Consider the following 27,494-nt stretch of genomic DNA (forward strand, 5'->3'; position numbering starts at 1 on the left):
ACCAAAATCGTTCCATTTAGAAATGAACAACAATGAATATATGACAGACCAAACTCTTAGAATTTGGCCAAAGAGCTAACTCAGAGGAAATGCTGTAAACTTACATGCTTATGGAAGAAAATAACACAGAATGAAAATAAATGACTTAAATGTGTAACTTAAAGCAGCTTAAAAAAAAAAAATCCAAAGAAAGCAGAGAAATGAATAAAGATAAATACAAAACCAATGAAATAAATATTAACAAAAGATAAATTCAATCAATATAATCAAAAGTGTCTGTAAGAACCTCATTTATAAAGCAGAAGACTCTGTATCCAAGAAAAGAAAACAGAAGTGAAAGAGCAGATATAACAACAGAGTAAAGTAATACACACAACAGATCTACGAGAAGATCCTAAGAGATTTCCAGGTAGAATTTTGTGGCAATAAATTTTAAAATCTAGGCAAAATGAGTGATTTTCTTTAAAAATGTTGCTGGGGGGGAAAAAAATGTTGCTGGGGCTCCTGGATGGTTCAGTCAGCTAAGCGTCCAACTCTTGACCTTGATCAGCTCAGGTCATGATCTCACAGAACAGGAGTTTGATCCCTGAATTTGGCTCTACGATGACAGTGTGGAGTCTGCTTGGGATTCTATCTCTGCCCCTCTCCTGGCTCGTGCTCTCTCTCAAAACAAGTAAAACCTAAAAAAAAAAATTTTTTTAATTAAAATGTTGCCAAAATTGGGTCATGAAGGAAGAGGTTTAAAAACCTTAAACCAATAACCATAGAAGTAATTTAAATGTCAGCAAAGACCCATTCATAATTATAAAATGGCCTCTATGCTGTTCAGACATTTCTAGCAAAATGTTAGCAAACAGATTAATCCTTGTCAACTACTTCCAAGTGAAGAAAAAGATGGGAAAATTTATTAAATCAGTTCACGAGCTTGCCATAACCACAGCCAGCCTAAAAATACCCTATAGATCAGTCAAGTTATGAAGATGGGGGAGGAAAATCAGTACTCCATCCCCACAAAAATCACCTAAATCCCATTTGACATATATTAAAGTAATAATCCAAATCATCCAGATAGTCAGTATCTGATCATGTTTAGCCTAAGAATTCCCCCCTGGAATGCAAACTCCAGAGAGAGCAGAGATTTTTTTTTTTTTTTTTCCCATTTTTGCTCATTGCTCTTTCTCCAGTGTCTTGAAGAGTTCCTGGCAAATAATAATGCATTCAATAAACACAAAATCTAACAACTGAAAAGGAGAAAACAAAACATGACCATCTATCATGCAGGTGACTATCCATCTAGTAATATCAAACAGAAATAAGTCAAAGAATTGCTACAAGTAGGAAAATTCAGTAAGGCAGTCAAAGAACAAATCAGCATATAAAAATCAATAGTTTTCCCATATTATCAACAAGAAATTATCTCATTCTTAGTAGCATTAAAATCTGCAAAACATCTACAAATAAATTTAACGGGAAATGTGCAAGGCCTATAAAAAAGTATAAATTTTACTCTAGATATAAAGGACCTCAGTAGAGGAAAATATCACAACTCTGGGAAGACCTAATGTTGTCAAGATGTCCTATCTCCATTCAAATTAATGCACAGTCACAAAACAGTCCTAATCCAAATGGATTTAAGGAAGCCGATAAATTGATTATAATGTGGGAGAAGATAATGAGCAATAGTACCCTCACAAAAAAATATATATAATTTTAAATAGAAGAGTGCAGTTACTCTATCAGTATTTAAAGCTATGGCAAATAGTATATTTAGGGACAACTGGTCAGCCATGGAGGGGGTAGGGGGATTAAAATGTTACTTCAAACCATACACAAAACATAGTTACAGAGAACAGACTGGTGGTTGCCAGGGGCAGAGGGTTGGGGGTGGGCAAAATGGGTGAAGAGAGTCAAAGGTAAAAAACCTCCAGTTATAAAAATAAATCATGGGGATGCAATGTACGGCATGGCAAGTATAGATAACACTGTATTGCACATTTAAAAGTTGCTAAGAGACTAAATCTTAAAAGTTCTCATCACAAGTAAAAAAAAAAATTCTGTAACAATTTATGGTAATTGATGTTAACTAGACTTACTGTGGTGATCATTTTGCAAAATATGCAAATAGTGGGGTGCCTGAGTGGCTCAGCTGGTTAAGCATCAGACTCTTGATTTTGGTTCAGGTTATGATCTCACAGTTCAGGAGTTCGAGCCACACATGGGGCTCTGCACTGACAGTATGGAGCCTGCTTGGGATTCCCTCTCTCCTCTCATGCTCTCTGAGTCTGTTTCTCAAAATAAATAAACTTTAAAAATAAGCAAAGAAAGAAAATTTGAAAGGGGAGCCTTAAAAAAAAAAATATATATATATATATATAGTGAATCATTATATGTCACTTCCATCTCAATTAAAAAGAAAACCAATTTTAAAAGCTAAACATAAAAGTTACACATAGTCGCTCCTTTTCTCCAACAAAACGCCTTACACTCCAGATAATTTCATTACATTTCTTTCCCTTCCCAAACACTGACATACATCTTTTCTTGCCTCTCCCAGTTCCATCAGTATTTTGCCAATTTTCTAGCATGAAAATCCAGTTATGTCACCAAGTTTACTCAAATGTGCAATTAATGAAATATGTTAGATTTGGAGTCAAGAACTATAGTACAACCTTGACTCTTAACCTAATAATCTTCAGCACCATCGTTTGATCTCTCTGTCCTTAGGTTTCTCATCTGTAAATGACAAATTTGTGCCTATTCCCACAGTAAGCTCTATATTTTATCAGTCTTGCATCTGTACCTATCTTTCCATTCTGTGTCCATCGCTCTGGTTCAAAAGACTTTTTTTTCCCCCCAAAAGACTTTTTATTCACAGCTGGGCTACTTGCCTTTCTTACCCTGGCTCCAAACTATCCTACATATCCAATCCATCCACCCCACATCACTAGCAAAGATTCTTTTATGTGCACTCCAACCATGCCATTCCATGTTAATAATTCTGCACTATTCTTAGGATAAAATTCAAATGCACCAGCCTTTGACCAAAGCTTAATACTCCAATTTCATCTTCTACTTTCTTGAAACTTTTATGTCTAGCGGATAGCTCTCTTCCCTGTTATCCAACACAACCTCTTCATCTGAGGTCCCTCATCCTTGGACCTGGAACATCCCATTTTCTCTTGGAAACCTAAGTGTCATCCCTATTCAAACTAAAGTTGCACTCTTCTCAGGTTTTCTGATCCCCTTAGCCCACAGTAATCACTCCTTCCTCCAAGTCTCATCTCAGCATTTGGTGCTGTACCATGTTATCTAATTACAATTAAGGCATTCACTGCCTAATTCTAATGCTTCCTTTTCTACTTGAATGTGGGAGAAAAAAAAAAAAATCAAGTCACATAAATTATTTCTTGAAGGCAGGAACCAAGTTCTCAATTCTTAAGTGTTTTCATCATTCCTTATTTTACTATCAGAGAAGTGTTTCTCTTGCCCTTTAGGGGCCAGGTTAATCTTGATGATAGATGATCTGGAAAGGCTAGTCTCCAAATAACTGAGTTACCTTGAAAATTTTTATATTTATTATTCTTTGCTCAGAGAATTCCAGATCTCCTTTTCTGGAATTGCCACAGGGACACTTTTGACTATCCTCAATGATGACACATCTTGGTTTCTATTGATATTATCAACTATAGCTACTCCTATAACTGATGAAGGATTATGTGTTAAAGGAATAGAAGATGTAGCTCTCTGAAGGCTAGCCTGCTGGGAAACACCGAAGAGCAATATTGTATATCTTACCCTTCCATAAGTTTGTCAGCCAATCTTAATGTTTATGGATGAAATTAATTTGTCTCATCTAGTAATACCATTACACTATTTAGAATAAACCATGGAAATGTAAATAATCTAACACTGCTTTGAACATTAATGGAAATAATAACCTCTTGCACCTAATAAAATGTAAAACCAAGAACAGTTGAGCCTTAAACAACATGGGTTTGAAGTCTGCAGATCCACTTATACACAGATTTTTTTTCAATAAATACAGTACATCAGTATAAACATACTTTCTCTTATTTCCCATAACATTTTCTTTTCTCTAGCTTACTTTATTAGCTTATTAAACTAATAATTATTACTATTACTATATCAGCTTATTTATCTAATACATATTACATGCAAAACATGTGTTAACTGACTATACTACTGGTAAGGTTTCCAGTCAACAGTAGGCTATTAGTAGTTAAGCCTTGGGGGAGTCAAAAGCTGTATGTGGGTTTTTGACTACATAGGTGGTTGGCATCCCTAACCCCCATGCTGTTCAAGGATCAACTGTGTGTGTGTGTGTGTGTGTGTGTGTGCGCGCGCGCGCGTACATATACATAAATATAGATATAGATCACATCAATGCCTTGAATGTACACTTGCAAATATCAAAGTCACCTCATACTTTTCAAGTCTGAGACCCAGTTACTATCAAGTTATCATTAAGAACAAATTAAGAGAATTCTCAACTGGGAGGAAAATGATCGCACCAAGAAAACTTCCTGCAAATATAAAATTAGCCTTTCCACTTAACCTTCCAAGTCAACGTTCTTCTGTGAATGTTTGAATGTATTCACATAAGAGATCAATTTCAAATACAGCTGGGTAGAAGCAAAATGAGTCTTAAGCAACTCTCACTCTGTTTTCATCTTACAAAGAGAAGACTGGCCTGTCTTCCAGCCTTGTGAATAAAGATCTTACAAAATTCACTATGCAAAGGGTGCGCCCAAAGAATACTTGGTTGAAAAAATCTGCTGGGGGAGTGCCAATTTAAAAAGAAAAACATTTTCACCCAGTTGGAAATCTAGAAACAGTGGTTACAGCCACTCAGCTGAAAACTCTTAAGATGTGAAGAAAAATTTTTTTAGAAAAAATCCAGATCTTTTCATCCTCAGAGTGAAATTCTATGAAAAGCAACTAAATGAATCAATGGAAAAGTGAATTAATGTTAACTTTATGCACCTAAAAAGCAGTAAGTAAAATTCTGCCTTTGTTATTTGACAGGGTCAAAGGGCAACTGGTCTCTTATTCTATATAGATGAACTCTACAATCTGTAATGGTTTCCAATCAATTATTTCTGGGAAAGAAACGGGAATAAAAGAAAACTTTTGTTGTTTTGCTCGAAAAAGAACCAAAAATGAAAAAGTTATATTGTTTTGCTTACTTTGGGGGAGGGAAGAGACAGAGGATTGTTTTTCATTAGGGATATTTATTTCCAAAGCATAACACTCTAATAGCTTTATTCAGCGAAAAGGATACCCTTCCGTTAAAGACCCCTGTCTTCTTCACTCTCTCACTATACCCCATCCTCAGGGTCCATACTTTATTTTCAGGTTTCTTCAATGCCTTAAGTGGAACACTTAAGAAAAAAGGAAAAAAAAAAACCAAAAACATGACAGTTACTACAGGCAAACACACTGGCACCAGGTTGCCTCATGAGAGAAACAAGTGAGGGGACTGCTGCAGCCCTGCCACCAACTCCCTGATGGGACCCAGTGCGCAGACTCCCTACGGAAATACAGGCAGTATGAGCTCCGTGGAGATCACCTGGCCATTCGGCATACCTCAACAAGTCGTACAGTGTGCCTAACAGTGACAAAAGTCTTTCCCATCCCCGTCTGGGTCTCATCATTACAAAACCACAAGTGACATTTTTCAAAAAAGTATATTTTAGACTTTATAAGTGAGGCACCTAGGAAGATTAAAAGACAAAATTAAAATTAACAATTCTCAACGGTAGTCTAGAATTCTTTTTATTATATTGCTCCCTCTCTGGTATTAATCTCACAAATGCCAAGAAAAATAATAACCTCCAGTTCACCCTTCAGGTTTTCTGGTGATTATCAAATCAATAAACATAAGACATTGAATGTTAATCATAAACTCCATACTCAGACGTGGAAACAACAAAAACTCATAGAAGCGCGTGGAAAACCAATCAGGCTATTTAACTGCTATTTTATGCCTTTCAACTTCCTATAATAACCAGACTTACCAGAAAAAGAACTTTTGAGGAAAATACTTCAATAAACACTAAGTACATGCTTAAAATTCATTTAACAGCCTTAAGCACAATGCAAGACTAAAGGAAAAAGAACATAAAATACTTTTCATATTTTAAAGGATTTCTTTTTCCAGCAACTGGGGAAATAAGGTTTTTCCATATAAGTTGAAATATAAATTAAGTTGAAATACAAATCATCCCCTTAGAATGTCAAAGATATTTATGTTATCCATTTGATGGGAAAAATTATGAACTAGGTCACTTCTCTGGATTATTTATTACAGTAGGGGAAAACAACTTACCCTTCCCATCATCCCTCATGGTCACTGCCATGCCCATCACTGTACTGGACAGTCAGGAGAGGCATCTAAAGAGCTATATGACTTCAGCTTGCTCCATTTCTCAAAACAAAATCTTCTTTCTGCTCCTTCCCAATCAGTTTAGAAGAAAAATACTAGTAGAAAGAGCAGGTACAAGGAACTAGCTTTTATCTTCACTCAAGTAAATTATTTATCATGTCTATTATCTTAGGCCTCAACTGTAAAATGGGAAGATCACCTTCATCATCTGGAGGTCTTAAATACTAAACAGGATACCAAATGTAAACCACCTAACATATAGAAAGTGTGATCAATACGCACCAATTCTCATTTCCATTTCTTTTTTTTAAAGTCACTCCAAGGGCGCCTTGGTGGCTCAGTTGGTTAAGCGTCTGACTTCAGCTTAGGTCATGATCTCACAGTCGGTCGGTGAGTTCGAGCCCCACGTCGGGCTCTGTGCTGACAGCTCAGGGCCTGGAGCCTGCTTCGGATTGTCTCTCCCTCTCTCTCTGCCCCTCCCCAACTCATACTCTGTCTCTGTCTCTCAAAAACAAATGCTAAAATAAATTAAAAAGTCACTCCAGCCAATTCCCAGATGTTATCTCTGCCCTAGAACAACGCCCCTCCCCAACCCATACAACTTCTATTCCAATAAAAGAAATAAAGAACAGGTTATTGCAGGCTAAAGGGTGTATCTGGTTAAGATACAGACAGACCATTTACCTTTCCTCAAAACTTATTACCAAATTACTTAATATTACTAGAAAGTCTCTTGAATGTAAAGTTAAATGCCATATTTTACATTTGGTAAATTTCTTTTCATTGACCAAATCTAAAGGGCAATTTGATTGTTTCCACTAATACGGCTTAGTGTTTATGTCCATGCTGTGGGTAAACAGCCTAGATTAATACCTTGATTTCTTCTTAGCTTTAAGATATTAAGCAAGTTACTTAAACTTTTCATTCCTCACTCTGAGTCTGTAAAACTAAGACAATACCTATACCTCATTGTACCGTGAGGACTAAATAAGTTAATGAGTATAAAGCACTTTTAACACTGTCTACACCTCAAAATATTCAACCAAGGTAGGCTATTATTTTTTTTCTTCACATGTTTCAACTCTGTTGTACGATTAGCAAGGTAGGTTAAAAATGCTGTTCTCTAATTCAACCAAATCACTTTCTCCTGGGGCTCTGTGATCTCCCAGGTTTCAGATTAATTTAGTCCCAATAGTCTTAAGCTCTGTCTCCCCCAGTTTCTATATTCGCAGGATGCGTCTCTCAAGTGCCAGAAGAACAAACGGGAAAAAAAGGATTACAGGGTGAGCAAAAAAATAGTCACTACACGTATACACTATCATTCAATCCCCTGGCTCATGTCCTCTATTCTATTAGACAACGGTAAAACAACTTAAAAGAGAATGATTTAAAATTGAATAAACTCCTCCTTCCTAGTTGTCACTCCTCAAATCCTCACCCCCCCCCTCAACCTTTTCTCCACAAATCCTCTTACCTGAGAGTTCTGAATATAATCTATACAGTTGTTACAATACTACTAAATAGGCTACCAGAGCAACCCACAACATTCATATTTTATCAACAACTTTTCAGTATATTCTGTTTGAGGAAGAGACTCTCCAGACACTTTTATCAGACTGAAATTGTTTTCAAAGCGACTTTGTTTACTATTGTGATGCAAAACCCTTCTTTATAATTAAACAAATATAAAATCAAACAGGCTAAAGTGACCACAAAGGATTAATGGGAATCAGAAGCACAGTCACTTGATATATGTTATATACTGTACCCTTTAGTTAAAATTTTGAGAAACTCAATGTTCTCTTTACATTGAATATATGACCATAATTTTCCCAGATACATACGGGAAACAGGAAAAGGAGAATGAACTGACAGACATAAAAGGACATGACCTGAGGTATAAATTTCTAACTTGCAAAATAATCTGGTCCATTTTGGTCTTTGCTTAGACAGACAGTAGAGAAACTAATTGGGTTACTATTCATTTGATATAAAATGTGGCCCCAAGCTTTCCCTTTTCTAGTAAAATAATTTAACATGAACATGGAACCTAACAGGGTGCTCTGCAAATGACCATGAAACCTCTGGACATACCCAACAGCCAAAAAGTGTTGAAATGAAAATTAGCTAGTGCCCACCGCATTCAATAAGGCCCTCCAACGGTTCCTTCTCCATCTCAACACAGCCATCCAATCATCCAATCCAGTTACTCCTGCCAAAAATCTAGTAATCATTCATAATACCTCTTCCTTCTCTCTCAACATCCACTCATCACATCCAACCAATCACAAATCCTAGTCACCCTACCTCCAGTACCCAATTCACTCCTTCCTGACAAAGGCTGAGTCTACCATTCTTTTACCTGGTGTACCACAAACACCTAACTGGTCCCCCAAAGTCTACACACACTTCACTCTTCACACAATTAAGAGGGGTCTTTAAAAAAATCCAATGATGTTTAGACATCACAATAACATTTTCGGTTAAGCGTTTTGACTCTTGGTTTCAGTTCAGGTCATGATCTCATGGTTTATGAGTTCAAGCCATGCGCTGGGCTCTGTGCTGACAGAGCAGAGCCTGCTTGGGATTCTCTCCCTCTCTGTCTGCCCCTCCCCTGCTTGCGTGCGCACACTCTCTCTCTATCTCAAAATAAAAAAATAAACTTAAAAAAGTGATTTTAAAAGTGAGATGACCGGGGTGCCTGGGTGGCTCAGTCAGTTAAGCGTCTGACTTCAGCTCAGGTCATGGTCTCACAGTTTGAGAGTTCGAGCCCCACGTTGAGCTCAGTGCTGACAGCTCAGAGCCTGAAGCCTGCTTCGGATTCTGTGTCTCATTCTCTCTCTGCCCCTCCTCAATTTGTGCTCTGTCTCTGTCTCTCAAAAATAAATAAATGTAAAAAACAAATTTTTTTTTTCAATAAATAAATAAAAGTGAGATAACCAACAAAACCACCTGTATGACCTGGCCTCTAGCTTACCTCTCTGGCCTCATTTCTCATCACTCTTCTTACACAGTGCTCTGTTTTTGAAAGTATCAAGCATCTCCCATTCCCAAGGCCTTAGCGTATGCTGACTCTTCAGTCTGTAGCACTCCCCTTCTTTACCACCAATCAATTTTCATCATTCAGGTCTCGGCTTACGTATTACTTCATCAGTATACTTGCTATAATATCCCCACCCATCTTCATTAGATGTTCCTGATATGCACCCCCATAGCACTCTGAACTTGGTTTCTGTAGCACACATAACCACTGCAAATGTATCATTAACTATGTGATTTACTTAAACAATTATTTTCTCTTTCTAACCTATACTGTCCATGAGGGCAGGGCAGAGCAGGGACTGTGTCTTACTACTATATATCCCTACCACCTAGCACCCTCAGCACATAGTAGGCATTCAATACACCTGATAAATGAGTTCATCAATTCCAAAGTCTCCAATGTAAGGCTCTGAGGTACAAGTCAACTCTTCACTCTCTGTATACCCAGGATTACTTGGAAGCTCATTTCCTGATTTTTGACACTTGCTGGAACATGCAAAGGAATACAGAAATGTTCATTTTTAAGACACTAGTGAAGAACCTGGACCTTCATGAGATATTAGGGTTATTTTGCAAAATGTATTCTTCCAGTCACCCACAGCTTGAAACTCCATCTATGATGATCCCTCTTTCATTGCCCCCAAACATTCACTGTTAAGTCCCACTACCTCTACTTCTGCATCATCTCCGCAATTTTCTCCTTCCTTTTTATACGTTTATCACTCTTACCTATATTGCTAGGTCTCTAAAATATCCTCAGTCTAGCCAACAAAGCCCAATGCCTTTTAGCCTTTGTCCTCTATATGTTATGCCTTCTACCTGTACTGACCTACTTCGGTAGACCACAACCAAAACAAAACTTCCTACCAAAATCCTAGCCACCTTTCAAGGCTCATTCTTTTTTTTTTTTTTTTAATTTTTTTTTTTTTTTTAACGTTTATTTATTTTTGAGACAGAGAGAGACAGAGCATGAATGGGGGAGGGTCAGAGAGAGAGGGAGACACAGAATCTGAAACAGGCTCCAGGCTCTGAGCTGTCAGCACAGAGCCCGACGCGGGGCTCGAACTCACGGACCGTGAGATCATGACCTGAGCCGAAGTCGGACGCTTAACCGACCAAGCCACCCAGGCGCCCCTCAAGGCTCATTCTAATATCCTTTCTTTCCAGTTCCATCAACCAGCTGTGACCTCTTCCTATTTCACTATGTCATCAAACATTTGCCTTGTATTACTGGGTGCCAGGCATTGTTCTAAGTACTCACCTTTGCTTTACACCATGTCTCCAAATCTAAACTGTAAACTTCTTGAGGAAGTTTATTCACCTACCTCATCTCTTGCATTTTTTTTAAATTTTTTTTTTTCAACGTTTTTTATTTATTTTTGGGACAGAGAGAGACAGAGCATGAACGGGGGAAGGGCAGAGAGAGAGGGAGACACAGAATCGGAAACAGGCTCCAGGCTCCGAGCCATCAGCCCAGAGCCTGACGCGGGGCTCGAACTCACAGACCGCGAGATCGTGACCTGGCTGAAGTCGGACGCTTAACCGACTGCGCCACCCAGGCGCCCCTCATCTCTTGCATCTTAAACATTTACTCAGTTAGTACTTATTACATGACCACTTTAGCATGATGGTAAAGAGTACTTTCACTCAATTTTAGAGAATGAAAACACCAGTCACAAGGCAACAGAAAACATTTGCAGCAACCAGACCTGCAGCAAATGGGTAATCCCTAAATTCCTCGTTGCCTAACTTCTCTCCTTCAGAATCACACAAGAAACACCAAGAATAAATTCTATCTACATACCTAAGGGGGGGGGGGGGAGGATAGGGGGAAAACACAGAAGCTCCTATTTCTGTCACTGGATGTCATATGAAACCTAGCAGAAAAACAAGGGGCATTAAATCAACCATCAAAGATGTTCCACAAATTAAAGTTTACTCCTCTCTGAAGTAACTTCTATAAAAACAAAATGGAATTATTCCCACACATGTATACCACAGAATAACGATCTCAGCAATCACTTTAATAAGCTATTTAAACACACACACACACACACACACACACACACACACACACACACACACTAAGGCATTAAAAGAATCAAAGCTAGGAGCACCTAGGCGGCTCAGGAGGTTGAAGCTCAGGTCATTATTTCACGGTTCATGAGTCTGAGTCCCGCATCAGGCTCACTGCTGTCAGCATAGAGCCCCCTTAGGATCCTCTGTTCCCCTCTTCCCCTCTGCCCTTCTCCCACTTGTACTCTCTCTCAAACATTTAAAAACAAAGAATCAAAGCTCTAAGTCACAAATCAACAAGGTTGTTTTGTTTCACGTTACACCAGTGACTTATAGGGAGGGACTTTTGCTTCAGTTTCCCCAAATGCAAAAACAGAAACAGTGCTGAGAACAGCTCCATCCACCCATGTTATTATTTAAAGATGGAGTGGTCAGAATTCAAAATAGTTTGAGTCTCAGAAATTATCTAGTCAATTCCTTCATTTTTATTATAAAAGGAGCTAGATGATTAGCACTATGGCTAGTTTGTAGCAGAAAAGGGTTAGATAAGACTTAGTTCTGGCTAATACTACTCTCGCCCCATCATTCTGTGAAAGCATAAAGAATAGGAAAATAAGGACAATTTATGTTGACTACCACTGTTAGCAACATCACTCGTGTGTGCTTAATAAATTCAAATAGGAACCTACAACACAAAGCATCCTGGCTAGAGTATCTAAAAAGCAAAACCTACAAACACACTAGTAATTCATTATACACAATGGAATTATTCCCACATATGCATCCCACACAGTAACAAATTCAGTAATCACTTCAATGGACTATTTAACACACACACACACACACACACACACACACACACACACACACACAGAGGCATTAAAAGAATCGAAGCTAGGGACACCTGGTGGCTCAGTAGTTGAGCCTCCAACTTCAGCTCAGGTCATTATCTCATGGTTTGTTAACAATTCCAAGAGAATGAAATTCCCCAGAAGTAAAGAAAAGTCACTGCAATCAAGATAACCTAAAATTCAAACAACTTCTTTAATATCACTAAACTGAGCATCTAGTTTATTTTTTACCCAACCTTGATCGGAAACAGACTTCAGGAGGCTATCAAATAAAACATAGGTTAGCGTAAATTAAACCAGAAATAAAAGCATGAAAATAAAACAAGAAGAACAAAATGAAGCCAAGAATGAGGCTTGAAAAAAGGTACAAGACCCATGAGCCTGGCTCTAAACTTCCAAAAGCCAATAGGAAAACAGAAACCAAGTGAACAACACAAATTATAGCATCCAAGTAACAGAAACAGACGTAAAAGCTTAGGAAAAAATACACTTAAGTCTTGGTTGTGTTATCTTTCTCTCTGAGGTTCTTATAAAGAAGGCACTGTGTAATATAAAGATATATGCGACATATGTAAAACAACAAATATTTCAGTAGTCCTAATTAAATGTTTTATGGGATTATTTTTATAACGATCCTCAAGATAAGCCTATAGTAACAGTTCAGAAAGAAAAAAAATATTTTTTTTGGAAAGAAAGGTTTACATAATTAATGTCCAGGTACCCAGAACACTACTGACCTAAGAAAGCATTTAAGAGAATATCTGGGGGAAAAAAAAGGTGCTTCCCTAACAGCAAGCATTTACTATAGAAGTTTCTAAGTACAAGGGCCAAGAAAATAAAAACCAAATTTAGCAAAATTTACTGGTCCAGGAGTTCATAACAAAACAGCAGAACAAAACTCTTAAAGAGAAGGTGGAACATAAAGAAAAACTAAAGTGGAAAAGATGTGCACACAAACACACATGCCCACTCAGTAACTGTATTACATCCACAGGAGATAACTAGATGCTTTTATTTCTACTTCTAAAGTTAAGAATTAAAAATTAAGGTGTTTACTGAAACATGTGCCTTCCTTGCTAGTTCCTCCATCAAGAAGATAATATTTAAATTCCTCCTCCTTCCACAGTGATGTTACTAAACAACGATAAAGGTCAAACCCAGTGTAGTGCAGAATTTCAAAGTAGTTACATATACCAAGACAGGAAGACATAGGAAACATTTCAGGATGAAAGAACTTAAAAAGGTATAATACCAGTTTTAAACTAAATAAAATCAGTTAACCAAAAAGTTAATCAATAAAGAGGAAAAAACTTCTCTAAAATACCTCATCTGGCAATATAGTTTACTAACTATAAAGTATAATACAATGATAAACATACAATTTGCCAAAAATTCAACATAAAAATCAATCATTCTACTACTGCTAGCATGTGCCTATGACTTACAATGGATCACTGTGTTTCCTCTTGGAGGTAGGAAAGAAGAAAAAACACAAATTCTTGGTGAAGGCTGGTCATTTTCACAGAACCATCCACTTGCAACTTAAGCACCATCATTTAAAAACAATTCATTTCAACAACCTCATGTGCTAAATATTTTCATCATGGCTGCCTAGACTAAATCTAGCTGTCTCTGGCAGGAGTATTTCAGCAAAGGAGTGAAATATTAAGCTACTAGAAGGGGAAAAACAGTTGAAATTCACCAGATGGGTCAGTCTCCTGCAGAGTTAACTAACTTCTTACTGTAGGACTCAAGAATTACAAATTATAAATGTGGTGAAGAGATTTGGGAAGAACTATTAAATCACACACTCGTACAAAAGGATTCTTGGTGTCCAAACAACTATTTCCCCATCCCTGTTTTTCCTTTTTAATCAAAGTAATGCCTCCATTCTCAGTGGCCAATTGCTGAAAAGCTGTAAAGTACTCAGAAGGTCAACACCTGGCTAAATAGCAGCCTTAGGAGTCAATCTGGTGACCTGGCTCAACAAGAACTTTAAAGTACTTATGCTTTATTGGTCGTTTTAATTTAAATTCAATTATATCATAAAGAGCAAAAAGTTTATTTACTCCATAGTACTTTTAGTGCTCCAATTTTCCTTACTTTAATATGATCTGGTACATGGAAATTCAACTTTTTAAAGCATTGTTTAGTTGACTTAATTTGAAAAGGATTCAAATGATTCCAAAGTTTCCTAAAATGATCCCTTAGCTATCCTTACACTTCACAACCTTCCAACCAACAAAGCATTACATGATAAGAATGCTCAGAACTTAGTAGGTGAATGGACTAAGCCTAAACAGTCTTTTCAAATCAGTAGATTATTCCCTGGAAGAAAAGTTCTCTCTTAGGTATTCTGATCTCACTGAACTGAACGGTTTCCTACAACATTACCAAAACTTAAAAATGTTTTCAATACAAAGTATCCTGAAAACGATAAGCTTACAGATTCTAGATTTTTTTCCCCTCAAATACACAAAGTACATGAAACTTAAAATGCTTTAGCAACTAAAGTATTTATTTCATGAAATTACTTTTAAAACATAAAATATTCAACGTTAACCAAGATTTTTTTAAAGCAGTGGCTTATGCAACAAAGTCAGTGGGATAATGCCACAAATATCTGCAAGCTGATTTAAATTACTAATCCATTTAAGGAAAGATAACTATGCTACAGCAGTAGCAAGCCACTGAAATAGATCTACTTTAGATCTGAATACAGAAGTGGGCACTTGAGTACAATAAGCTAACAAAAGGTAATGAACTAGGTCTACAAAGAAGAAATTCCAGCAAAATAATCCAGACTTTTCCCCCTGAAACAGAAACCAAAATTGCATATTCAGATACAGCACAGTTATCCATATGAATAATATAAACAAAATCGAGAAAAAAGGAAATTTACTTATGCTTAAAGCATGGCTATCTCAACAGTCTCCAGCGAAAATCTTGGTCACCTTTATACTACAGGCAAGGAAAACCCAATTATTCCAACATATCCATCTATTTCAGCCTACTTTAGTAATCCAACCTTAGTAACATCCCTGGCCCAAAGAGAAAATGGAAGGAGTCAACTCTCCTGCCCCTCTTTTCCAACATCTCGTGCTTCCCTCTCTCGTAAGTCTAACACTTATTTTAAGTAGATATAAGGCAGGCTGATTTATCTTTAAGGAGATATGCTATACCCCCTTGCTTATCTGGAAGGAGCCAAATGCAGGACGGAAGGACATGAGTAAGGTACCTCTGGATTCACCGTGCCAATTTGGAGCGCCACCCAAAGCCTGTGTAGAATTTTTCTCAAAACAAGAGATTTAAAAAAAAACCAGTAAGAACCTATCCCAAATATGTCAATGTATTTAAACTTAGCTGAGAGAAAACTAAAATTCAAATGTGATCAAGATGGGCTCTTTTAGGAAGTAAATCAAGTTGTGAAAGCAGATTGTATTTGGAAACAACCCATAAATAAAATACTCTGCAGCATTTTCTGATTATTAGTCTTTAACAGGTAAGGAAATCTCAAGTATGAAAAGTGAAGACTGGGTACATTCTCTGCTGAAAGTTCAATTAAAAGCAACTACGGGGTGCCTGGACGGTTCAGTCAGTACAGCATGTGACTCCTGATCTCTGAGTCCTGAGTTCAAGCCCTATGCTGGGGGGTGGAGTTTATGTTAAAGAAAAAAATAAAAAATAAAAGCAAACTCCAGCTTAGTTAACTACATCAGCTGAACTTCTGTCCCCACTTAACCAGAAACAAGAGGATCTGAAGTCAAGTTATAGAAGCCTACAAAAATACCCTACATACAATTTCAAAAGAAATCTAACCAGTCACTCTGAAAGAGGTATGTAGTTTCACAAATAGGAGGTCTTCTAGCTTTTTTCTTAACCAACAAGATCTACAGCAACATAACACTCTGCCAGAAATATCTTTCGTTTCTCCACTAGCAGGTATATGCATCCACCGACCTAAAATCAGAAAAAAGACAAACGGAACATAGGCACCTACCTACAAAGAATCCTATTCTCCCCACGGTGGGAATTCACTAATTCTTTCTCCCTTGTCCCAACATTTCTCAAGAATGACATTATGCACAGGTTTTACTCACAGGGGTACATGGCGTTGCTCAGGATCAGCTCTGGTCAGTTCTTCCTCTTCAATATCAGACTCTCCTCCTGAACTACTGTCGGTGATGTCTGAATCAAATGCTCGCTCGCTGCACCTCAAGTTAGCTATACCACTAGCTGTAAATCTCTCCAATTCTTCTGAAATCGAATCGCTTTTCAGGAAATTGCTAAGTCCTTCTGAAGTGGTGGTCTCACTGGCAGCTTTTCTCAATGCAGCTTCAGCCTTTCGAGTCAGCATCAACTGGCTCCGGGGCCTCAAGGATTCCAAGTTTGGCAGTTTGCTCCAAGTCTTCTCTAAAAATCCACCCAGCTGATGCTGTATATGCCTCTCCACCTGCTTGGCTTGCACAACCTGTAAGCGCTTCTGTAACCTGCGGGCACGGCTCTCAATATCGGCCTGCCTCCGCAGTAAAGCTGTTATCCTTGTGTCAGAATCTAAAGCACTGAAAAGAATGGAAGACAGGGGAGACTTTTTATCCTCTAACTTGACACCCCCCAAGTTAGAACTGGAGTCTGTGCCAGGTGATAACCTACTGCTTCCTTGAAGTGCCGGCTGTTCCATGGAATTTACAGAAGATTTGTTTGCAGTGCTATTATTGCTAAATATAGTTGTGTGTTCTACATCAAGGCTTCTATGTGGAAGAGTGCAATTGGTCATACCCCCCTTCAAGTCCCCAGATTCAGATGCCACCACTTCACCCCCCTGAAGAGAAGATGAAGTGAGAGCTCGTTTTCCCCCATTGAGGGGACTGGAATTGTCATGATCAGAATGTGTTGAACTTTTAGTCAATTTCTTAGCCAACCCATTTACAGGTGCTTGTGGCAGAGCTGTCTGACCACTCGTATTCATGGTTCTGAGATTTTCTAAGGAAAACTCCAAAACTGGCTGTCTCCCCAACAGCTCAGCTCGGAGTTCATAGGACTGAGATAAGAGAGGATGAGATTTAAGGACTGTCTGCTTGCTGAAGACACCTTGCAATTTCAACGACTCCTTGGAGGGTACAGATGTTACATCGGAGCAGAGATAAGATGCCACCAATGGCTGCAGCTTTCCCAAGTCTTCCTTGGTAGGATTATTTCGGAAGTCTAAACTGGGATCCTCTGCAGCAATGGCTTTTCTTTTGGTTCCGTTGGCAGCAATAAGGATGTTGGCGTTGCCGTTATTTTCGGCACTGCCAGGGGACAAAGTGGAGGATGGGGGAGCCAGTTTGAACCGGATATGGTGTGCTTCAGCTGCTGCGTCAGTGAGAGCGGGCGCCATCGCAGCCATTCAGCACAGAGAGACAGGAAGTCCAGCCTCTCCCGGTGCCGAGGCCAGTTCCACGGCCCCTTACCGCCTCCCCAGAGAACAGACTAAAAGAGAAAGAAAAAAAGGAAGTTAGAAATATACGCACACTAGAAAACAACACACGTTTTTAATACAAACACCACTTGAGGCTATAATTCACTCTGCCTCCAGAAAGAAAAACACTCAGACTATTCTGGATACTCGAATATGGGGATAGGGGCAGAAGAAGGACAGGGACAGGACAATTCCTGCACAGAGAAAGAATTCCACCCTTCTTTTTTTGTTCCTTGTTACCACAGATTGAAAGCAGCCAAAATAGAAGTTCCATTCTGAAAGAATCAGATTGTTAAAGTTAAATCATCTGCATTAAAAAAAAATAATACAACTTCTTGAAATTGGTGGATTTAAAGCAAATGTATCAAATGCTTAGCAATTAAACAGAGAAGAGGAACTCCCCAAAAAGTTGCTATGCAAAATGTCATAGATCTGCACATCTCTCTAGCCAGAGAATCCAGTGCTTATCAGCTTCTCGCTTCTCTGAAAGATAGTTCGTGCTAAAGGCTTAACTGTATCGCATCTGTATTACCAGTTTGTTTCATCAAGTTTTTCTTTCACTGTCCTCAGTACAGCCCACCTCTCAAATTAATTGCCCAATTCGTTTTTTTCTTTACCCCAAAATTTCTTAAAAGAATAGTATAAATAGCTGCCTCTGCACTCTCTCTCTCATAATCTGGCTTCTAATCCTACTGCTCTGGCAAAGGGCACTAGTGATCTCATTATCAAATCCAATGGTCAAATCTCTGTCCCCAATCTATATAACTTCTCTGAAGCATTAGGCAGTGCTAACCACCCCCATTCTTCTCGAAATGCTCTTTTCCTGATGTCCTTGACACCAAGGTCCCTTCTGCCCTTCTCTCTCAACTTGCTTCCTTAGCAACAACCACTAGTATAGTGCGGCCTCCTAATGCCCCGCTTGCTGAGCTTCACTGATCAACATTCCCACCTCTAGGATCCTCAAGCTCCCAGAAATCAAAATTCACTCTCTTCCTCCAACACACTCCTCACCCTGTTTTATTATCTCCGATAATGGTGTTGCTTTCATTTAGTAGCCCAAACTAAAAACCTCAGTCATCTGCTTCTTCTATATCCCCTTTGACTTAACTGGTTTAAGAGCAAAAGGAAATTTATGTAAAGAACTAAGCCAACTATTTTTTAAAGTTTTTTTTGGGGGGGGGTTTGTTTTAATTCCATACAGTGTTAGTTTCTGGTGTACAATATAGTGATTCAACAATTCCATACATCACTCTGCTCACTATGATGGTTAACTCCTTAATCCCCATCACCCATTTACTATTTACCCACCTCCCCTCTGGTAACCTCGGTTTGTTCTTTACAGTTAAGAGTGTTTCTTGATTTGTCTCTTTTCCTTTTTCCCTTTGCCTGTTTGTCTTGTTTCTTCAATTCCACAGATAAGTGAAATCGCATGCTATTTGTCTTTCTCGGACAGACTTCCTTCACTTAACATTTATACTCTCTAGCTCCATCCATGTTGTTGCAAATGACAAGATTCCATTCTTTTTTTGTGGCTGAATAATATTCCATTGTACATATACATGCCACATCTTCTTTATCCACTCATCACTTGGTGGACATTCAGGCTGCTTCCATATCTTGGCTATTGCAAATAATGCTACCATAAACATAAGGGCTAAGCCAGCTATTCTTAAAGCATGGTCTACAGACTTCTTAGGAGCTCCAAGACCATTTCAAGGGGCCACAAGATCAAAGCTATTTTCATATGAATACTAAAACATTATTTGCCTTTTTTCACTGCATTGAAGTTTGCAAAGAGGGTAGAAAAACAAGGCTGAGCAAAACTGCTGGTACCTTCACATAAATCAATGCAGAGGAATTATTGGTCATTATGTTCTCAATTCATTTACAGTTTAAAAAGTCCATTCCACTTAATATCTTTGGTGAAATTATGAATCTGATTAAATCTCCAATCTTAAGTGTATTTTTTTAAATACTGTGTGATAAAAGGAAAAATACGCAGAAAACAACTTCTGCTGCTTTAAGTATGAGAAAAGGCACCTAATACAACGGAGTTGCAAGCTGAACCAGAAGCTTTTTTCACAGAACACTATTTTTACTTGGCAGAACTGACAAACTATGGTTTATTGAGACTTGAGCAGTTAGTAGATATTTTCTCAAAAATGAACAAAGCGAACCTGTCACTTCAAGAAAAACCACTGATGTTTGCTGCCAATGATAAAATCTGAGTTTTCAAGCAAAAATAAGTATTTTGAAAACTTATATCCACCACCATGAGCTTGAACACTTCCCCTATACTTAAAAAGCTTGTTTCTGATTAAACAGATTACTGCTGATATCAATGAATGTTCAGTTTCCAATACCACATAATGAAATGTATCAACATCAGGAAGATCTGTGTAACTCAGTGAATGACCAAATGACCAATGTATGTTAGAAACCCATGCATGTAAAAGCAAATGCGAGACAGACAAATGGACTTTAACATAACAGAACATGTAAAATTCACAGACGTGGTTTTAGGTTCTACATTGCAACTCACCTTTATGAAACTACTTGTCAAGTATGGGTGTAATGTCAAAGAATACCCACACTTACCTGAAAAAGCTATTAAAATACTTCTCTATTTTCTAACTACCTATCTGTAGGAGGCTGGATTTTCTTCATTTGCTTCAGATTTGTTTCAACCAAAACATCCTATCACAATAGAATGTATGCAGAAGCAGATACAAGAACGGTCTTCTCTTAAACTGGATATTAGAAGAATTGTAAAAACAAACAACAATCCCATTCACTAAATTCTTCTGTTCTGGTAAAAAGCTATTTTTCATAATATGTAGTAAATTTCTCATTTTTAAATGAATTGGTAAATAATTATTTTTCAAACTTCTCAAACTTTCTAATACAGCAACTATTGATAACGCAAGAAAGCTCTTCGTGGTTCTCAACATTTTCTAAGAGTGAAAAGGGGTCTTGAGACCAAAAAATTTGTAGATCACTGAACTAAAGCAACCTTCTCCCCAGTCAAAAATAAAGAAGGGCAACTTCCAATTTGGTCAAACATTTTTATCTCTAGATCAATACCAACATAGGAAATTAGGCCCTATAGGAATACACTAAGATTCTTTACAGGATGACAATTCAAATTACAAATATTGAAATATTTAAGTAAATGACTGAGAAATACCAATACACTTAAAGACCAAATATATCTACTGCTCCTTATACTTGCCAAAAAGTTTCTTGTTCTAAGATTGTATTTTAATGAACATCCTATGGGTAACTAGATCTTCTAGGGCTTACAGAGCCTTATGGACCTTTCGGGCATACGGCATTCTACGTGACACAAACTGTTCTATGTCTACTACTTTTCCTATTTCAAATTTTAAATTTAGCAGTAATTCCTAATATGGCATGCTATAGACCAACTGGTAAACAAACCAATGTTTAAGTTATTCGTTCAAAATACACTGAGTTAGTTTTATAACATGCAAAGAATTTTCTCCCATAAACAAAAATCACTCTCAGGTCTTTCCCATCAATTCCATCTCCTCCTCTTTTGAATTCATACCAATACACAGTTGATACTAGCAATGAAGGAAAGCACATTATCAGTATAAGATGATCGGTACAACGTGTGAGAAGAGTAGTTGTGAGGAGCTGTAGCCTACTAACCCAGAGCTCTGCAGTTAAGTCTCAGCCATGGCAGGAAACCGCTTCCCCGTGGGGATCCAGGCAAGGACACAGATGTTACATAGCTTACACAAAACTTGCTCAGGAAAACCCAGGTTCACCCAGCACACATAAAAAAGGTCATAATTAACATCACACCACAGAAGGTACTTAAGCGGCAAACATTCCAAGTTATTTTAGAGTTATACAATTCCTTAAAGTGCACAACTTAAAAATCTGCTGGCTCGAATCCCATCTCTTTCAAGATTTCTCTGACCCTCGAAGTACATCTGTGAACTTGACATTAATCACGTACATCTCAAAGGCAAGAGTTTATTTTGTTTACACCCGCTCTCCTTGGTCTCAATATCCCCACAGGATGCACTGCAAAAAGTAGTTACTAAAACAATCATCTACATAAGTAGGGAGGAGGAAAAGGACAGAAGGGGAAAAAGCGACCTCTTCAGAAGGAATTCCATTCCTAACTCCTAAATCATTATCTTTCTATAGCCAAACAATACTGTTAAAAAACAAAAAACAAAAAACAAAAAAAACATTGAAGTCTTCATCCCTCCCCCTTTTTATAAACTTTGAAATACTATACTGTGATTCAATCTTACCGCAAAGGCACTCACTTTGTAAGTATGCTGAGATTCAATATTACCCCCAAAGGCACTCATTTTGTTAAGTAAGGGGAACAGGTCTGGGTTCACATTCTGGCTCTACCCTCATTTAAATTATTTATGCTGTTCCTCAATTTCCCCATCTGCAAATGACAGAGCCTACCTCACAAGACTGCTTGATGATTAAATAAAATACTCTCCATTACTTACTTAGCCTAGTGCCTGACAACAACACCCATTATTTGCACTATTATTATAACCTATAGACAAAAAGCAAACATAAAAGGAATTTCAGCAAGACTTTTTAATGCACAGGAAAAATAGAAAGTAAGTAATCTCTTAAAACACTGCTGTACCTGAAGACCCGTGCATGTAAAAATGGACTTGGCACATCTAGTTAGCACTCAATATTAGCTGTACCTGCCTCAAACTACCAAAGCTTAGAATTTTAATTTTTGCTATAAGTTTAGATTTCCTTTTTTTTATTTAGATTTGCTTTTAGTACTTCATGATGATGCTTACATAAAAACAAAACAAATCAAATGCCCAATAATTCACTTAAATTCTGGAATAGCCATACAATGGAATATTATGCAACCATGAATAATAACCAATGTAAAACAGTATTTCCTGACTTGAAAAAGTGCTTGCTTCACTGTTCAATGAAAAAATAAAAAGGTGTTACAAAAAACCAAAACGTATACTACGGCCTCATTTTTGTTTTAAAAGAGTAGGTGGTAAGATTCTTTTGTCTTTTGTTTTCTAGTGTATATAATGTCTCCAGCATAAACATGTATTACTTGTATAATAAAAGGAAAAGAAGCAAAAAGAAAATAATGCAACTTCTTAAAGAGCCAAAGAATCTGAGTAAGGCCAATGTCATGGCAGCGTTCTTACATTTAACATACTGAGCAAAATGTTGATTAAAAGCAATGATTCCCATCCCACTTGAATCCCAAAAGCTTCACTCCAATAATTTATAGCAGAGAAAGATTGTCAAACTTAAGCAATTTTACAAGAACAGAACAGCTTATGATAAATAACCTTTCTCCAAAGAATACAAAGTATTAAAAGCTACAATTAACTTATCAATTATCATAACAACCTGGGCAGTAGGTTTTGGGCTGGGATTACAACTTCCAATTTACTAGTGGGAATAGATAATAAAGTTGTACTGCACATTCTTAATAAAGAAACCTAAAGTATCCCAATTTTTAGTTCATCTATAAATCACAATTTGACAAATAAATACAGATGGAGTCAATGTACCTGCTGTCACTGACATTAAGGTTCTGCAGTAAACCTAAAGAGACCAAAATACAAACAAACAAACAAAAAAAAACAAAAAAAAAACCAACAACAAAAAAAAAAAACAAAGAGCTATAAAAGATTGAGCTAGATATTAATGGTTTCTCTCCTAGTTCCAAGGAAGCATTCTAGGGACTGGAAGATGTCAGATGGGTTCAGCAGGCAAACACATTTAGGAAAAACGTTCCTGATGGAAATTCACAATGCACTTCATCAGACTGAATGCTCAAATGCCTGCCTTTACCAAACCACTTTTTCCCCCTATTATACCTATTAGTATCTTGCAGAACATTGTTCTGAGGGATACAAGTTGGGATAAAATTCAAACATGTGACTTTCAGGGTCTCTTCCTATGCTTATGACTCTTAAGTCTAAATTGCAACATAGGTTCAAGGGAAAACTTCCATGTAACACAAGTACACTGGGAAAGCAAAAAGTATACCCCTCAGGCAGTTTCCCAAGCCCAGCACTATTAATATCTTGTGCCAAATCTTATGAGTGGGGAAAGGGGACTCTCCTGTGTGTTGTAGGACATTTAGTAGCATCCCTGGCTCCACCTACTAGATGCCAGTAGCACCTTCTACCAATTATGACACCTAAAAATGCCTCCAGAGCTGTCAAATGTCCCCTAGGGGGGAAAAAAATCACACCTTTCATTAGAAAACCATTGCCTAGATACAGACTTTATACATACATGTAGATGTATTCTTCCCAGAAAGCAAAACATATCCAGGTACTTCAACTATTTCAAGTCAGAACTCTACACCTACAAATGAAAACCTTGCCTTTATTCCTTGTAAGTTCCCAAGACAGGACTCCAGGTATACAAGAACAACCCAGCAGCATCCACCCTGCAAAAATGCAGAAACCCAAGGGGAGGGCTTTGGTCATTTGACTGGCCAGCAAACCACACTTTCACTGGAAACAGAAGCACAAATCAGATGGGGAAGAAAAGTATGCCCATAATGTGGCTTCTACTAACCTCCTCCCCACCATTACCTCATTACTCTGCACAAAGGTGAGAAATAGGAGGAGGAAAAATGGTTAGGGAAGTGTCTGTGAAGTTGTCAAAATTTCAACTGAAACTTGAAAATTAGCTAAAATGTCATCATGTAAAAGGCGAAGGCAAGAGAATGGTAAATGTGGCATTCTAGTGAAAGGAAACGGCATGGGAAAAGGCAAGGCTGTGGGAAAACATAGGATATCTGGAGGTTAAAAGAAATGATCAGTTTGCTTGAAATATAAAGTATATTTTAACAGAGGAAACAGTATAGAAAAAAGTGGAAAGGCAGTCTGAAGCCAGATCATTAATGGACAACCTTGAATAGCCAGCCCTTACTCAGACTTAAGGCAGCAGAATGTCATTAAAGATTTTTCAAATAGGGAGTAACATCAGAACTGTGCTTTAGAGACCAGCTGGGTAGGATGGATTAAAAGAAAGTAAAAAAGCAAAAACCATCGATGAAGCTACTGCAATAATCCAGACAGGGTGCAACAAGGACCTCAACTAAGGTGTTCACCACAGTAGGAACAGCAAAGTTTCCTTCAAGCTTAAATCCAGAAACTGGAAGGGGCTAAAGTCTGCAGAAGGGCCAAATGACAGAAAAAGAAAAACGTAAAGGATCTTATCTCCTTCATGATAAAATCTTTCCATTTATTTCTAATGACGCTATTCAGGTTTCATACATTCTCTATTCCTAACATTATCAACCCCAACCCAGCCTGGGGCCTTATTAACTCACACCTAAATTAGCCTGACAGCTTCCTGACAGCCTTGATCCTTCAATCTGGTCCATACCGTTTTATCACATCACTTCTCTACTCTGGAATAGCTCCTTGTACCTTTCTCAGGAGTCCAAATTCTCCAAGATGAAACTTAACACAGTATCACAGCAAATGCATCAGGTTGGGTAGACCTAGAACTCCCCCAGATTCCCAAAGCCATAATCTTTGCCTATGCTGGTGCTTCTACCTGGGAGACCCTTCTAACCTTTAGGCTCAAAATTTAATTAATCCTTCAATACATGGCATTTCCACAAAAACTTTTGCAGGCTGTTTAGACTGCCATCACTTTCTTCCTGCTTAAATTGTAAAACTCATTTAAAGTCACCATCACGCAATTCAAATTATCTGAATATTCCCCAATTGTCAATTTACAAATTCTATTTCCACGGTGACAAAGTTCCTTAACATCCTTCTGCATGCTCACTAACTTGATCTAAAAATTGGAACATAGTAAGCACTTGTAAGCACTTACTGACTGGGCTAGAGCATTCAAAAGACTTGGCTAGGTAGGCCTTCAAGTATAAATAAGATTTTGCTATGCAGAGAAAGATGAGGAAATTCTAATCAAGAAACCAACACAATCAAAATAATGGGAAAGGATCTGAGAGATGATCTACAGAACTTGCTGGATGAACCAAGAGGTACATGTACACCTTCTCAAGAAGAGGAAGAATGCAGCAAGTAGTGATCTGTAATGAGGTATTGAAAGCTACAGAACAGGACACACTGCAAAGTACTTCTTTTACATGGAAACAGATGTTTTGTTATAGAATACAATAGAGAATAGGAGGCAAAATTTTTATGATAAAACCCACTGTTGTGGACAGTACACCACCCCAGTCCCTAACATGTGCCCATGCCAACAGGGCTTCTCATAACTGAATACAGTTTGTAACTACTAAGGGAAACAGTTATCTGACTGGAGGACAGATTATTACTACGACTGCTGTTCACAAACCTTAACTGACCTTTTACCATGTCATTGTACTGCCTTATACATATGTTCTCATTTAATCCTCACAACATTATAAAGTACTCTTACTCGCATTTTATAGATGAAGTTTGAAGCTCCAAAAGTTAAGTAATGTGTCCAAGATCACACAACTACTAAGTGGCAGAGGCAGGATTCCAATTCAAATCTCCAGTTCTAAACCCCATGCTTTTAACTACTATACTGAGTAGTTTAAGGCTAGGTTTAAACTGGAAGGGGCTTGGGGCACCTGGGTGGCTCAGTCGGTTAAGTAGCTGACTTCGGCTCAGGTCAGGCAGTTCATGGGTTCAAGCCCTGCCATCAGGCTCTGTGCTGACAGCTCGGGGCCTGGAGCCTGCTTCGGATTCTGTGTCTCCCTCTGTCTCTGCCCCTTCCCTGCTCGCACTCTGTCTCTCTCTCAGAAATAAACATTAAAAAATATATATATGTAATTATTTTACATATATATACTGGAAGGACCTTAATTGCTGGACACTAGACTTCGAATTTTGTTTAGTCTTTAGAAGAAAGCCAGAGAGGGAATACTAACTGAATCTCTCTAATAAACATTTTACAAAAATGCCTACAACATTCAAATTATTGCACTAAGTGCCTACAAGGTTGATAAGGGCCACTTAAGACAGACACTACTATGTGATCAGAGAATCCCAGGGGACCTTAAGGGACCCTCACACAAACAGGGAGTCAGTAAGGTCATAAAAGGCTTCCCACAGGAGACAACATCTACATTGATACCTAAAGAATAACTAGGGTCCAGCATCACTCATACAGTTACTGCAAGCGTCCCACATGCAAATCCACTCCCTCCCCCAATACCAAATCCAAAACCAATTCCTGCCCCTCAACATGCCCCATGTGAGTGAATCCTGATCTCAACTACTGATTTACCATCTATCATAAATACCTCATTTAAAAATATACTAATGCCAGATACAAACAACAGAAAGACTACTGGAGTAGTTTCATTAATGCCAAAGATAAGAGGATAGAAAGTACGTGCACAGGTAAGCCCAGATGATAAAGCACTGTGTTTTGCCTACAAAGATCAAGGAAGGCTTCCAGAAAAGGAGGACATTCTGACCGAATTTTGAAGGTTAAATAGGGAGGGTTCAATAGACAGAATGACAGGCACATTCATTTCATCCTTAATGCCAGTGCCTTGTTCAAAGCCTCGTTATGTACTACAGTAATTCAAGCAGTAATAATCTCCCAACTGTTCTTTCTTCCTGTCTCAGCAAGCCTTCAATCTAGCATCCACTACCAAAATGATTATTAGAAAGGAAGGAGAAACAGAACATAAATCTGACTATGCTGTGCTCCTCTTAACAATCCTTCACTG

At 38.0% G+C, this 27,494-nt stretch overlaps 1 protein-coding gene across 5 annotated transcripts in view; it reads right to left on the reverse strand.

Moving 5' to 3' along the window:
* KANSL1 (KAT8 regulatory NSL complex subunit 1) overlaps positions 1-27,494 on the reverse strand; it is a 174,665-nt gene that overhangs the window by 112,291 nt on the left and 34,880 nt on the right. For all 5 annotated transcript variants that reach the window (XM_042965867.1, XM_042965868.1, XM_042965869.1 and 2 more), the window contains one exon: positions 16,416-17,787. In XM_042965867.1, coding sequence (XP_042821801.1) covers positions 16,416-17,704 — 1,289 coding nt within the window. In that variant the 5' untranslated portion in view covers positions 17,705-17,787. The remainder of the gene's footprint in view (positions 1-16,415; positions 17,788-27,494) is intronic.

Source organism: Panthera tigris, chromosome E1, assembly GCF_018350195.1.
Source record: "Panthera tigris isolate Pti1 chromosome E1, P.tigris_Pti1_mat1.1, whole genome shotgun sequence".
In the NCBI taxonomy this organism is placed as follows: domain Eukaryota; kingdom Metazoa; phylum Chordata; class Mammalia; order Carnivora; family Felidae; genus Panthera; species Panthera tigris.